Source organism: Rana temporaria, chromosome 4 (genome assembly GCF_905171775.1).
Source record: "Rana temporaria chromosome 4, aRanTem1.1, whole genome shotgun sequence".
Lineage (NCBI taxonomy): Eukaryota > Metazoa > Chordata > Amphibia > Anura > Ranidae > Rana > Rana temporaria.
In genome coordinates, this window is record NC_053492.1 from 353,921,295 (window position 1) to 353,937,424 (window position 16,130).

General features: G+C 40.3%; 1 protein-coding gene across 3 annotated transcripts in view; it reads right to left on the reverse strand.

The window, feature by feature from the left end:
- Positions 1 to 4,975: 4,975 nt before the first annotated feature.
- Positions 4,976 to 16,130, reverse strand: part of VIT (vitrin) — a 201,572-nt gene continuing 190,417 nt past the window's right edge. For all 3 annotated transcript variants that reach the window (XM_040350843.1, XM_040350844.1, XM_040350842.1), the window contains 3 exons: positions 13,351 to 13,577; positions 8,868 to 9,381; positions 4,976 to 6,523 (listed from right to left, as the gene is read on the reverse strand). In XM_040350843.1, the coding sequence (XP_040206777.1) occupies positions 6,345 to 6,523; positions 8,868 to 9,381; positions 13,351 to 13,577 (920 nt within the window). In that variant the 3' untranslated portion in view covers positions 4,976 to 6,344. The remainder of the gene's footprint in view (positions 6,524 to 8,867; positions 9,382 to 13,350; positions 13,578 to 16,130) is intronic.

Consider the following 16,130-nt stretch of genomic DNA (forward strand, 5'->3'; position numbering starts at 1 on the left):
ATGGGAGAGACCTGTCAAAGTGGGGCAGTCTGGATGAAGTCCAGGGCCAAATTTTTGCCCCAGTCCAGCCCTGTGGGAGAGTCGTTGCCTCCCCAGTACAGCCTTTCCAGTGGGGTGGAGTTGCTATTAGCCACATGGTCTGCTCTATCCTAGACTTCATCAGCCATAACGGTATGCAGCCAGTTGTGGGGTTCCTGTCCTCGGCTACCTCTTATGTAACCAGTCCTCTGATAAAAGAGGGAGATTTTGGTTACCTTGTTCAAAGAGCTGCAAGTTAATTGGCTGCTGTAGAAACTTTGTTCAGTTAGCTGTCAGTGTTAGAAAACCTGTTATTCTATACTGCCACCTAGTGGCCAACAGTGAGAACGATTTCTAGCTTATCTGTTACTATATGTGGATTTGGTTCATCTGTTATTTATTTTCTGTTTTATACCTTTACATTAACCTACCCGTATTACTCTGATACCCTGCCTTATGACAGTAAATACCATTTGTTCATCGCTGTAGATCTGATGCTTCCATTATGCAACACTATAGGGGTTATTTACGAAAGGCCAATCCACTTTGCACTACAAGTGCAAAGTGCACTTGAAATTGTACTGAAAGTGCACTTGGAAGTGCAGTCACTGTAGATCCGAGGGGGACATTCAAGGAAAATAAAAAACAACAGCATTTTAGCTTGCACATGATTGGATAATAAAAGCAGCAGAGCTTCCCCTGATTTCAGATCTACCCCTCAGATTTACAGCGACTTCACTTCCAAGTGCACTTTGCACCTGTAGTTTGCACTTGTAGTGCAAAGTGGATTTGCTTTTCATAAATAACCCCCTATGTACCTGACAAAGGTATTGAAGCTGCTAGCAAGTGGAATACTGACTCCCAGTAGCATTAGGGTGACCACGTGTTCCGGATTGCCCGGGACAGTCCCGCATTTTGCAGTTCTGTCCCGGGTCCTGGGCACCTTTAATCCAGGTCAATACAGTGTCCCGGAATGAAACTGACACAGCCACCTGATGAAGCTGACAGGTGGAAACTGTCTGTTTCCCAGCCCAGGGTGTTCGCCCCGCCAAATGCCCTGAAATGCACTGCGCCCAACAAGAGCGCAGTAAAAGCAGGTCCCCCTCCCCTAGTCCATTTCAGACCCTTTGGGGGCTTCCAGATTCTAATAATCCCACTGCCTGCATGCAATCACAACCACCAGCCAGGGTAAGATGGGGACAAGGTGCTTTGGGGTGGGAGGGCAGAGTCCGAGGGGTCTGGTATGGACTAGGGGGAGGGGGCACTATGTTTTTTGTGCTTTTTTTTGTTCAATAGCCGGATGCATGCAATTGCAATCGTGAGTCAAATTTAAATGTGATTTGACTTGTGTTTTTAGAAATTTCATTTTTGCAGCAGCGTGTTCCATACATGGTACACATGCGCCAATTTACAGGCAGACTAAGGGAACCCCCCAGGCACTATATTTAGAGGAATTGTTCATTTTTATTGTTGCACTTTAAGCATAATTAAAATTACTGCTCCTGAAAATTATTAAGAACATTTTTTGCATTGATACATGTCCCCCAATGCAGTACCCAGACCCCCCATACCCTATTATGGCCAATTACTTGCATATAAGCCTTTAAAATTGGCAACTTTTTGTGAAGGAGGGCGGTGTCCCTGAATGGCAGTTTGGAAATGTGGTCACCCTAAGTAGCATGGGAAGCTTAGCAGAGGCAGTGAGCTATTTTTATTTATGTTTTTTAAAGTTGCAAGGACTTCTGAATTTACTGAATAGCCTCCCTAGTGATATGACCTGAAATATCTATACAGGGATTTCACTATTAAAATAAAAATAAAAATAAAAGGAGAAGCTGCACTCCATTAACCTGCCTGGCGGTATTCCCGAGTCTGACTCGGGGTTAGATTTTCCTGCTGCGAGCGGTAACCCTGAGTCAGACTCGGGCTTGCCTCGCTAGATCCACAGGCTTGGTTTACTTACCTTGTCCCTGGATCCAGCGATGCCACCGCGCTGTGTGAGCGAGCGGGACCTCGCTCGATTCACACAGCGTCCTCCTGTGCCGCCGATCTCCGTTCCCTGCGACGTTACGACGCACAGGGACGGAGAACGGCGCCAAATTTAAAAAAGTAAACAAACACTTTACATACAGTATACTGTAATCTTATAGATTACAGTACTAAATGTAAAAAATACACACCCCCCCTGTCCCTAGTGGTCTGTCCTGTGTCCTACATGTACTTTTATATAATAAAAACGTTTCTTTCTCCCTGCAAACTGTAGATTGTCCATAGCAACCAAAGTGTCCCTTTATGTCAAAAATAGTTTTAGATCAGCTAAAAAACAGCGATAATAAATTATAATCACTTGCAGAATTGTGCGATAGCGATTTGTGGGGAAATTCGTCATAAAAATAAATAAATAATGACAGCGACAATTCTGCAACTGAGCAAATTTCAGTGATTTTGATTTGATTACATTATTGAATAATTGTTATTATAATTATATTATTATTTGTTATAATTATTTATAATTATTTATTATATTATAATTTATAATTTTGTTTTTAAAAAAATGTCATACCCGGGATGCCTATTAGAATCTTGTTTGGTCAGATTTAAGTGAGTTATTTCTAAAAATTACAGACCTACAGTATAAAACACCAAATTTCCTTGCAAATAATGGTACCGCTTTCAGCATGTTTTTTCTGAAAGAATCATACCGCCAGGGAGGTTAAGGCCATTTTTTTAAAAATCCTAGAAGCTGTTATTAGCATTTTCCCCCTGCTCCTAGAAGCTAAATAGTGTTATCCTATGTGTCCATGCACATTACTTTAGGCTATTAGCCTTTTTTGAACTTCAGCGTCTAGGAGCAGAACATTCTTTTTTTTTTTTTTTGTAGAGTTTTTTGGAGCTTTTTTTTAATTTTTTTCAGCAGAAAAGCTCCTAAACGCTCCTAAACACTACTAATACCATTTTTGAGCTTTAAAGCTCCCTGTCTGTTTTTATCACAAGTCTAATACAAAAACAGTGTACAATTGATCCAGCACACACTAACGCATTTCATAGTCTGTATGACTGTATGATATGCATAATAGCTGATATCATGAAAAATCTAAAAAAGATCTGAAGCAGAAACAATATTCTCTACAAAAGTAGACATTACTGTTCATTGTTTGGAGTTGGAGACCAGAACCTATATGTATATCTATATCTATCTATTTATACAGTATACATCACTTGTGTTCTTTTGCAAGATCTGGGAGATCGAAGAAAGAAAAAGAGAATCCTCCTGAATCCATTTGACTGCTGTTGTTGCTTTAAAGGATCACTAAAGGAAAATATTTTTTTAGCTAAATAGCTTCCTTTACCTTACTGCAGTCCTGGTTTCATGTCCTCATTGTTCGTTTTTGCTTTGAAGTTGCTGTAATTCTGCTCTGATCTCCACACTTCCTGCTTGTCTGTTTCCTTATGAAAAATCTCATGGCAGCTTTTCACTGTGGTCCAAGCTTTGTGTCTTAAACTCCTCAGAACCAATCAGATTAATTTTAAAAACAAAACACTGCCCTGGATTTGTTTGTTTTTGTTCTGTGTCTCTCTCTACTTCACAGAAACATGAAACCAGTTTAAAAAAGATAGTGAAACTAGAGGCACATTATATGATTGATTTTATCTATTTTTAATCATTTTTAAAAGGAATCAGTTAACTTTTATGTCTCTATACCCTGTAAACAGTCATTTAAGCAAAAACATTTTTTTTTCCTTTAGTGACCCTTTAAGTACAGTAGAATGAGGAATTAAAATTATCTGCGTGATCATTATTAACATCTGGTAGACAAGGAATTTGTATTGTGCCATGTACCTTTTGGTTTAAGTAACCCCATGCCTTATCCTGGAAATTGCAGAAATGCAGTAGTGAGTGACATCAAACTCCCTGTTGAGAAGATGTTGTCACTAGGAGCACAAGCACATTTGACATGCCGTTAAAGGGGAAAATAATTAAAATAGTTATTGTGAGTAGCTATTTTAGTAACTATGGGCCAGATTCAGAGAAGAGATACGACGGCGTATCTCCTGATACACCGTCGTATCTCCTGTCCTATCTATGCGGTTGATTCATAGAATCAGTTCCGCATAGATAGCCCTAAGATCCGACAGGTGTAATTGACTTACACCGTCGGATCTTAGGATGCAATACTTTGGCCGCCGCTGGGGGGAGTTTGCGTCGTATTCTAGCATCGGGTATGCAAATTAGCAGTTACGGCGATCCACAAAGGTTTTTCCCATCGTTACGTCGTCGCTAGTAATTTTTTCCCGTCGCAAAGTTAGGCCTCCTTTAACATGGCTTAATTTTAGTCGAGCCATGTTAAAGTATGGCCGTCGTTCCCGGGGCGAATTTATAAATTATTTTTGTTTTGGCGTAAGACGTCCGGGAATATGAATGGACGCTACGCACGTCGCCGTTCGAAAAAATGATGTCACATCGCGCAAAGCACGGCGGGAATTTCGAAACTGAGCATGCGCAGTACGTCCGGCACGGGAGCGCGCCTAATTTAAATGGTACACGCCCCATTTGAATTGGGCAGGCTTGCGCCGGACGCGTTTACGATACACTGCCGCAAGTTTACAGGTAAGTGCTTTGTGGATCGGGCACTTACACTGAAAACTTGCGGCGGTGTAACGTAAACGGGTTACGTTACACGGCCGCAAATATTCGTGAATCTGGCCCTAAGTGAGTAGCATCACACAAGTGCACTGTACCAGGTTCTAAACACCATGCAGCCTTTCCGATAAGAGCATTTATGTTTAGTAACTCAGGCCTTTTGGCTTCAAACATTTAAATCAGTTCTAGAAAGTGATTTCAAGAAGACTAACAAGTAAAAATACATTCTTTAAAAAAAAAAGCGCATTTTTTTCAAAATAACTTTTGTGAGCAGTAAAAAGTGTTCAAACTGAGACACAAACATGACATTACAAAGACAATTCTACTGGGGCATTTATTCCAGCAATAACACAGTAATATTGTAGATTTTTATTTCTTGAAATTACTTTATGATGTGATAGAAACAGATTGGATGACATTCTCCCACAAAAATATTTGCTCTTTGATATTGACAGTAATCATTGCTATCTGTCTCATAATTAATACATCACAAACATTGATTGTGTTGTAAAACTCAGCTCTTCTATTGCATCAGATTTGAAGTAGTAAAAAGTTTTCTTATATACAAAACAATTTTTATAAGTAAAGGAACAGTATACAAGTCACTGAAACCCCTTTAGCTGTGTATAAATGCTATATTATATAATGAAAATAGAATAATATTAAAACTGTACAAACTATACTGAAATATATAGTTTTTCTGATTTTTTTTAATGTAAAGATTTTTTTAATTAAAATATACATAATAATTGCAAAAAAAAAAAAAAAAAAAAAAATTAAAATGTCTCACTGATTTGCTATATTGATTTTCATGACTTTTCCCCCTCTAAAACTCAGATTTAATGTGCAAATTTATACAGTTCTGCTTAATCTATACAACTGCTTAGAACTGTGTCAAGTGACCCTATGAGGATCAAAATTCATGGCACTGTGCTGTTAGATTACTTGTAGTCAACTACAAAATCATCACTTATGGAAGAGCAGAAAATAGCTCTTGCACAAAACGAACAACTTTTTTTTTTCTTCAGTTACAAAGTTACATGCAGTGTGAGCCCAAATCATAAAAAATAGGAAGAGAAAAAATTGATCTGACATATCCTTGTCTTTAAAAGATATGATGCTTTATTTTGTTAAAAAAATAAAAAAAGTGATGCTTTGGGATAGCTTTTGCAAATAAAGCTTTGTTCTTATGATGCATGTTAGTAGTTTGACACTAGAGGGCAGTATTGGATAATAACATAATGACATTACTTACTATTATGTTAAATTTGGGCTAAGCCTAAAAAAAACTACCATAGATGTCAATGTTCTGTAACAATACTGCCTGTGACCCGTTTTAATAAAGTGTTATTTTTGCATGCTAAGCAGGCCAATAGGTCAGGTAATACCGACTGACTTCATAGCCAGAGTATATTGAATATTCCAAGATTTGCCATATGATTGTCGAACTGTGATGATCATATTTTCAGTTAATTTCACACCTGAAATGTGGAGTGAGGCTGCAATTTACAGGTGGAAAGAAAACATTAGCATGTCATGGATCAGGATTTAGGACACGAGAATATCTGTATTCAAAGACAGACCTCTCTAAATTTAATACATCATTTGTTGTAGAAGTTTTTCTGTTCAATGCCAGAAAGTGTATTATCCAAGCAGTATAAAAATACTTTAACCAACGCATACTTTAATTTCTTGGTTGAGAATTATACTCCGTACAAATATTCTGGATAATCTTTCCTACAAACTTATAGAGACTGTCAAATTCATCCACAAAGAACGAATGCTCTTTTTTTGGATCCGTAGCAATGGATTCCAGTTCATCTTGGGCTGCCCAGGCGATACCAACAGCATATGCAATGACCCCTGTGAATAAAATGTGAACGTTAATAGCAAAATTCTTTACATAGGCATGATTTGAAAAGTAATTTCATTCTCATTTGAAGATAAAGAATCCAGCTAAGTAGTAAATAAAGCTGTCAGAGGTTTTAACTCTTTTACCTCTCTTCTAAAAAGAAAAATATATTGGCCCAGATTCAGGTAGCAATTGCGCCTGCGTAACCATAGTTACGCAGCGCAATTGCTGACTTGCGCCGGCGTAACGAGTTCTCCTGATTCAGAGAACTCGTTACGCCGACTGCAGCCTAAAATCTGCGTTGCATAAGGCTCTTATGCCACGCAGATTTTAGGCTGCATTCTAGCGATGACCGCTAGGGGGCGCTCCCATTGTGATCTGTGTATAGTATGCAAATTGCATACTAACACCGATTCACAACGTTGCGCGAGCCCTGCGTACGCAAATGACGTAGTTTGCGTACGTCGGGTTTCGCGTAACGTTACACATCCTAATAGCAGGCGCAGCCAATGCTATAGGATACCCACGTTCCCGCGTCGCGAGATTTAAAATCTACGTCGTTTGCGTAAGTGATTTGTGAATGGCGCTGGACGCCATTCACGTTCACTCTGAAGCAAATGACGTCCTTGCGACGGCATTTGTCGCAATGCATGTCGGGAAAGTTTCCCGACGGAGCATGCGCTCTACGCTCGGCGCGGGAGCGCGCCTAATTTAAATGATTCCCGCCCCCGGCGGGATCATTTACATTGCGCGCGCTTACGCCGGGCAATTTTGGCGGCGCGCCCTCGCAATTTATGGAGCTACTGCTCCGTGAATCGAGGGCAGCGCAAATTATTTGCGGGGGCGTAAAGCAAAATCGTTGCCCTGTGCCTCCGCAAATAATGCGCAAGTCCTACCTGAATCTGGGCCATTGTATTTTGATGTGTGTTATCTATCAAACAGACAGCAATAAAAAAAAATTGACAGAGCTTCCCTTTTGCTGTGTATTGCTACTTCTCTTCATCATTGAGGCCCCCTTAGGGTTGCCAAACACTTTAGCGGTACACCAATTTTTTTTAAATGTTTAATGTACACTATAGGACTTAGTTGACGGCCCGTCCATTAGGGATGCATGTGTGCCACCCCCCTTTCCATGCGTCCACCCCCCTGATCTACAAACAGGGCACCGGACTATTAATTCCAATGGGGGGGTTTGAAGCATGTGATTAGAGCCAGAGGCTTAAAAAAAAGGGTGGATCCCACCCAGTTGTGTGACAATAGCAAATGAATATTCACCCCCTACCTCAAAATGCTGGATCACAGACATATTTGTGATCCGGTGCAGAGCGGCTAACCCGCCCTATATCTACATAGGGCGGTCCGCTAGTCTAGTGGTTAAATTGAGTTCCTATATTGCTGGACTTGCTACTAACTATAGGTAACCCAAATTCGGCATATTTTGCATAGTATGCTCAGTTTGAATTGCGCAGGGATGATAATATATATATATATATATATATATATATATATATATATAATAAAATAAATAATTCATATAAAATGATGGCTGGGCAGTGGATTCCCATCCTTACTGGACGTTATATGACGTCCTGCCAGGATGCGCCAATTTCGGGGCCACGCAGAGGCGTGATCTTTCACTGGCCATGTCCATGGGGCCCAGCTGATGACTGATCAGAGTACCGGCTCGCTGCTGGTACCATGTGACCGCCGTGACAAATCACAGCAGGTCACATGACAATTGTACACAATGGATGGCTTCCTTTCAAGATATCCAATGTGTACAATTGTGTTGCTAGCTGTGATAGGTCAATTTGATCACATGGTACAGACAGTGACAATCACAGCCAATCTATACCATGTGATTAGCTGTGACCAATCGCAGCTAATCACAACAAAACAGATGGAATGATTCAGTAAAATAGCAATGCAATACACCGATATAAGTAAACATAATATGTAAAATAACAAACAAACAAAAACATCCTGATCACTTCCCCAGAGCAGTACAAGTGTTACTATGGCAACATTATATTGCTCTGGTCACAGTGTGTTAAAAAAAATTGTAAAAAATAAATAAAAAAAATTGCTAAATTTTATAACTGAAACAAAGAAAAACTTTTTTTGTGTATTTAGCAAAAAAAAAAAAAAAACTGTGGTGATTAAAAACCACCAAAAAAAGCTCTATTTGTGTGAACAAAATGAAAAAAATTTAGTTTGGGGACAGTGTTGCATGACCACGCAAATGTCATTCAAAGTGCGACAGCGCTGAAAGCTGAAAATTGGCCTGGACAGGAAGGGGGTATAAGGACCCAGTATTGAAGTGGATAATGAGGAATTTCTTGTGAAAAAAATTACCATTTCGATGAGCAGCTGCAGCGGGAGCCCGAACATCATCGTAAGAACGACCGTCGGTTATTACAATCATGATCTTCCTCTTGTTTGGTTTTGATTTGCTAAATAGCTGTTCACTAGCATATGTGATGGCTGCTCCTGTACTTGTGCCTCCACTCCAATAGCCGATTCTCATTATGGCATTTACAACATCTTGCTTTGTGCTGTACTTATCAAAACCAAACTCCAGCCTCTGTTCATACGTATACTGTAAAGCTCCAATTCTTGTGTCTGTGTCCGAAATCTCAAACTCGCTTGTTATATTCGCTATGAACTGCAGAACTGTGCGGAAGTTTCCTGTACCGACACTACTGGACCCATCGATGATGAACCCAATATCAGCAGCATTAAGACAGGTCTTGCTACAGACTAACTTATCAGTATCACACATACGCTTCACCAGTGGGTTCACAATTTTATGGAGACCAAACCAACTGGGAACATTGATGGAAAAATGACCATTGGTTCTGCAAACAGCCTGCAAAAAAAACAAAAACAATGATGGTTAGTTTGAAAGCATACTGCTACACTAATTAGGGTAAACTTGGCGGCAGAACATAAATATCTATTACCAATGTTTGCGCTCGCATAAAATACAGTTGATATCTGATAGGTAAATATATATATATATATATATATATATATATATATATATATATATATATATATATATATATATATATATACTAGTCTATATTGCAATTTTGTTTCTAACACATGAAGGTTTTCATTTATCCAGGTCATGGTATACAGTGGCTAGTAGCAGTTATTCACATTAAACTGGATTTGTTCTGTAATGTTGACAATTTGCCACTCATCCATTTATATCTACTAGGGATGCACCGATATATCGGCTGCTAAAAATTATTGGCAGAAAACAGGGTTATCAGCGTTTTGCCAATTGAAAAAAAAAAGAGGTGCCGCTAATGGCATGCTGCGTCCCATTAACCTCAATGCAAAATCGCATCCCATTGACTTAAATACAAAATCATGTCCCTTTTACTTCAATGCAAAAATGCCCCCCCCCCCCCGGTGACTTTAATGCAAAATCGCTTCCTATTGACTCCAATGCAAAAAAGCCCCCTGGTGACTTGAATGCAAAATCGTGTCCCATTGATTTCAATACAAAAATGACCCCTATTGACTTAAATTCAAAATCGCATCCCATTTACTTAAATGCAAAAGCGCCAGCTACATTAATTACATTCAAAATAAAATAAAACAATGTCTGTTTTCGGTTTTCAGCCAAGTGCATCCTGAATTTTTGGTTTCAGTTTCAGCATCGCAATTCTCATTTCGGAGCACCACTGATATCTGCACAGTTAAATTAGTCACCTTAATCCAATCACCATGGAATATTGTTAAGGCACATGTTGATTGCCCAAAGTGTGGGAGATGTAAAAGTTTGTGAAAACAATCTTTCCTATTGATATAATCCAATCCCATGTGCTAGAGAAGGTCTTCAGTAGGTATTTAAATGGCTAAACGTGTTATTTTTATAATTTTTTTTCAGTTTGCCAGTTTAGAGCTGATGAAGTGGCATTATATGCAGAGCTGATAAAGTTACTTTGATAAGTTGCAAAACATCAACATTTCCACATTTTATTCAACAAGTTCAGTTGAATGTCACTACTGGTAATAGCTGGAATCTAATTGCTTCTCACACAAGCAAATGTCACACAAGCAAATGTAACTCTGAATCTACGCCGTCGTAAATTTAAGTGTATTCTGGAAACCAGATACGCTTAAATTAGGCTAAGATACGAGCGTCGTAAGTCTCCTACGCCGTCGTATCTTAGGGTACATATTAACGCTGGCCGCTAGGTGGCGCTTCCGTCGATTTCAGCCTAGAATATGCAAATGAGCTGGATACGCCAATTCAGAAACGTACGTGCGCCCGGCGGATTTTTTTACGTGGTTTGCGTAAGGCTTTTTCTGGCGTAACGTTACTCCTGCTATATGAGGCATAACCAATGTTAAGTATGGACGTCGTTCCCGCGTCGAATTTTGAAAATTTTACGTCGTTTGCGTAAGTCGTTCGCGAATAGGGCTTTGCGTAAATTACGTTCACGTCGAAAGCATTGACTATTTGCGACGTGATTAGGAGCATGCGCACTGGGATACGTTCATGGCCGGTGTTTACATAAAACACGCCCACCTCTTGACAATTTGAATTCGGCACACTTATGCCGGCAGATTTACGCTACGCCGCCGCAAGTTACGGAGCAAGTGCTTTGTGAATACTGTACTTGCCTCTCTAAATTGCGGCGGCGTAGTGTAAATAACATACGCTACGCCCGCATAAATTTATGTCCCCCTACCTGAATCTAGCCCACGATCTGCTATTTCTCTCTGCTTTTCTTATCAATGTGAACTTAAAGGTAACGTACAGTATAAAGATTCAAAATTAGGGGCCAGATGCATGGATTAGGGGGCAGTACCCCTGTGTCCCTAATGGACGGATTGCCACTGCGGAAATATATGATCTCCCACTCTCTCCTACTTCCAACTGTGAGTATACCTTTACTTTATTAGTTAAATTGATCAGTTTCTTTATTTAGGCAATTTATTATAGTTTAATTCCAAGTGCCAGGTGTTTGCCTTTTTTGTTTCATATAATAAACGTTTATCAGGAAAACAAATTTTTTTTTATTTAAAATATAAAAATATATAAAAAATATAAATAAGTAAAAATATATATAGTTTTAAACATTTATGAATGCAAAAAGTTTTAGTAAATTAATTGACCCATGAACATTATATTTATTAGTTAATAAAAGTTAATAACAAACAGAGATACAGTTGTGCTCATAAGTTTACATACCCTTGAAGTTTATACCAGAATTTATGATTTCTTTGCCATTTTTCAGAAAATATGAAAGATAACGAAAACTTTTCTTTCGCTCATGGTTAGTGTTTGGCTGAAGCCATTTGTTATCAATCTGTGAACTGTGTTTACTCTTTTTAAATCATAATGAAACTATCCAAATTACCCTGATCAAAAGTTTACATACCCCAGATCTTAATACCCTGTATTGCCCCCTTTAACATCAATGACAACTTGAAGTATTTTGTGATATATGTGGATGAGGCTCTTTATCTTCTCAGATGGTAATGCTGCCCATTCCACTTGGCAAAAAGCCTCCAGTCCCTGTAAATTCTTGGGCTGTCTTGCATGAACTGCACATATTGAGGTCAGGAAGCTGAGATGGCCACTCCAGAACCTTCACTTTATTCTGCTGTAGCCAATGACAGGTCGACTTGGCCTTGTGCTTTGGATCATTTTCATGTTGGAATGTCCCAAGTACTTCTCATGCGCAGCTTCCTGGCTGATGATTGCAAATGTACATCCAGTATTTTTTGATAATATACTGCAATTATTCTTGCCATCAATTTTGACCAAATTTCCTGCGCCTTTGTAGCTCACACATCCCCAAAACATCAGCGATCCACCTCCGTGTTTCACAGTAGGAATGGTGTACCTTTGCTCATAGGCCTTGTTGACTCCTCTCCAAATGTAGCGATTATGGTTGTGAAACGAAATTTTGGTCTCATCACTCCAAATGACTGTGTCAGGTTTGAGGCTTGTCTCTGTGCTGTTTGGTGTATTGTAAGCAGGATACTTTGTGACATTTGTGTAGTAATAACTTTCTTCAGGAAACTCAACCATGCAGCCTTATTGTGCATCTTGAAACAGCCACACCACATGTTTTCAGAGAGTCCTGTATTTCACCTGAAGTTACTTGTGGGTTTTTCTTTGCATCCCAGGCAATTTTCCTGGCAGTTGTGGCTGAAACTTTAGTTGGTCTACCTGACCGTGGTTTGAGTTCAACAAAACCCCTCATTTTCCACTTCTTGATTAGAGTTTGAATACTGCTGATTGGTATTCTCAATTCCTTGGATATCTTTTTATATCCCTTTCCTTTTTTATACAGTTCAGCTACATTTTTCCCGTAGATTCTTTGACAATTCTTTTGCTTTCCCCATGACTCAGAATCCAGAAACATCAGTGCAGCACAGGATGAAAGATGCAAGAGTCTGTCAGGAGTCCAGAAACTCATTGACCTTTTATACACACACACGAATTACAAGCAAACAGATAACAGGTGAGGATGGTTACCTTTAATAGCTATTCAACTTGTGTGCATGTTATCAGACCAAAATCACCAGGGTATGTAAACCTTTGATCAGGGTCATTTGCGTAGTTTCTGTTTTCATTATAATTTAAAAAGAGTAAACACAGTTGATTGATAATAAATGGCTTCAGTCAAACACTAACCATGAGTGAAAGACATGTTTTTGTGTTATTGTTCATATTCTCTGAAAATAAATCATAAATTCTGCCAGGGTATGTAAACTTATGTGCACAATTGTATATTTTTTCATACTTTCTCTGCTGTATAGTTCATTTTAGATCTACACATATACATATAAAAGTGTAAATTACCTTGTCTACAAAGTTTGGTTCCACAACACTAGACCTTTCATTGTCATCTGCACCTTCAATTGTCACAAAAAAAATATTTATTCCTGATTCCCGAGCAAGACGAGAGGCTTCTTCCACTTTATCTGTTGGCCATCCATCAACAAGAACTACAGCCACATTTGGAGCTGCTCCTCTATTCCCACTGGCATCAGAAAAGTAATTCTTGTTCACATAGGACAGAGCCTTTCCTGAAATGATAGTCATAATGATCTAATGATATCATGAGACATGGTGGTGATATGTGATTTCTGACACATCATGGTGTTATCAGTGCATTGCAGATTTTTTGCGTGCTGTATACATTTTACAATATTTTTCACTATATGTGAAAACAATCATTGTTAGCCACTGATGTTTAGCCAATGGCTAAATGCATGCTTTTTTGACGTTTTCATTTTCACCAAGATTGGTCACAAATGGAACGCCTGACTAAATTAGTTGTTCACTATGATTGTTTTCACGGTCACTTAAAGCGGAGTTCCAGCCGTAATTTTTTTTTTAAAAGCCAGCAGCTACAAATACTGCAGCTGCTGACTTTTAAAAATGCACACTTACCTGTCCAGCGCGCCCGTGATGTCGGCAGACGAGGCTGAGCAATCGCTTGGTGCTCGGATGCTGCCGCCGCCATGTTCGGTGAAGGAATTAGGAAGTGAAGCCATGCATGAGTAGCGCGGCACGCCGTCACTGGTCCCTGCTCTCTCCTGGGAACAGTGTGGCGGAGACTCCCACCGGAGGACAGGTATCTGCACCCCCTCCCCCCTGAAAGGTGCAAAATGTGTCACCGGAGGGGGGGAGGGTTCGAAAAAGCGGAAGTTCCATTTTTGGGTGGAACTCCGCTTTAGGCATGTGCAAAAGGGAAAAATTTGTTTTGTTTCGTTTCAATTCGTTATTTAATTAATTCCGTTAAGTTAGATTTGTTACATGTGTTAAATTCGTTTTCGGAATTCGTTCGTTTTCGACCGAATTTCGAAAAAATCCGATCGAATTCGAAAATATTTTGACCGTTTTCGGAATTTGTTCGTTTTCGACCGAATTTCGAAAAGTCCGGTCGAATTCGAAAATATTTCGACCGGATTCGAAAACAAATAGTCTCCTTTCGAATAGAATTTGTTTTCGAATTCGATTCGAAAAGATTATTTTTTTTTTCGAATTTCGTCCGAGGGTTTTCGATTCGGAATTGAAAACGTTCGTTCGGATTCGGTAAATTCATTAATATTGCAATTGGGAATTCGTATGCATCCGAATGTCCGAATAATGAAAAATTCGTCCGAATTTCGATTCGGAACTAAACGAAATGCACATGCCTACTCCGAGTTAAGTATGTTATGTGAAGCACAATAGCACACAGATTGTTACAATTTACACTTGTACGCAGTGGCGGCTGGTGCTCAAAATTTTTGGGGGGCGCAAAGGAAAAAAAAATTGCAGTCTCACTGTGCCCAAACGCAGCCACTGTTACATGCCATCAAACGCAGCCACTGTTACATGCCATCAAACGCAGCCACTGTGCCATCAATTTGCACCACTGTGCCATGCCATCAAATGCAGCCACTGTGCCATCAATTTGCACCACTGTGCCATGCCATCAAATGCAGCCACTGTGCCATCAATTCGCACCACTGTGCCATGCCATTAAACGCAGTCACTGTGCCATGCTATCAAATGCAGTCACTGTGCCATCAATTCGCACCACTGTGCCATGCCATTAAACACAGTCACTGTGCCATGCCATCAAATGCAGTCACTGTGCCATCAATTTGCACCACTGTGCCATGCCATTAAACGCAGTCACTGTGCCATCCATTGTCACCACTGTGCCATGCCATTAAACGCAGCCACTGTGCCATACATTGTACATTGTCACCACTGTGCCATGCCATTAAATGCAGTCACTGTGCCATCCATTGTCACCACTGTGCCATGTCATTAAACGCAGCCACTGTGCCATACATTGTCACCACTGTGCCATGCCATTAAACGCAGCCACTGTGCCATCCATTGTCACCACTGTGCCATACATTGTCACCACTGTGCCATGCCATTAAACGCAGCCACTGTGCCATCCATTGTCACCACTGTGCCATCCATTGTCACCACTGTGCCCTGCCATTAAACGCAGCCACTGTGCCATACGTTGTCACCACTGTGCCATACATTGTCACCACTATGCCATGCCATTAAACGCAGCCACTGTGCCCTTTAATGGTCGCCGCTGTGCCAATTGTCCCCACTGTGCCCTGTAAATTGCTTTCTTCCCCCCCGCACGGCACTTACCTTTACTGGTTTTAGGCATCCACGTCCCACGATGTCTTCTCCCGCCCTCGATGACTGACAGGCGTCTCAGCCAATCAGGTTACCGGTAGCCAGAACCGGCCAACCTGATTGGCTGAGACGCCTGTCATCTTATTCAAGGGGCGTACAGTCTGTACGCTCCGAGAATAAGCTTCCGGGACCCGAGGGCTGTATTGGGAAAGCCTATCAGAGCTGTTGGCTTTGATAGACATTTCCGTACAGCCAACCAGCTGGCGTTATTCAGATGGCCGGACATTGAGCGCCGACCATCTGAATAACAGCGGCATCGGCGAAAATTACATAGATTCGTGCAATGCATGAATCTATGTTATTTGACTCAGTGGCGGTGGGAGCCAGAGGGGGCGGCGCTCCAGCGCCCTCTATGGACGAACCGCCACTGCTTGTACGGATGGTTTAGGTGTATGCTATCTATTTTTAGTAAATTATGT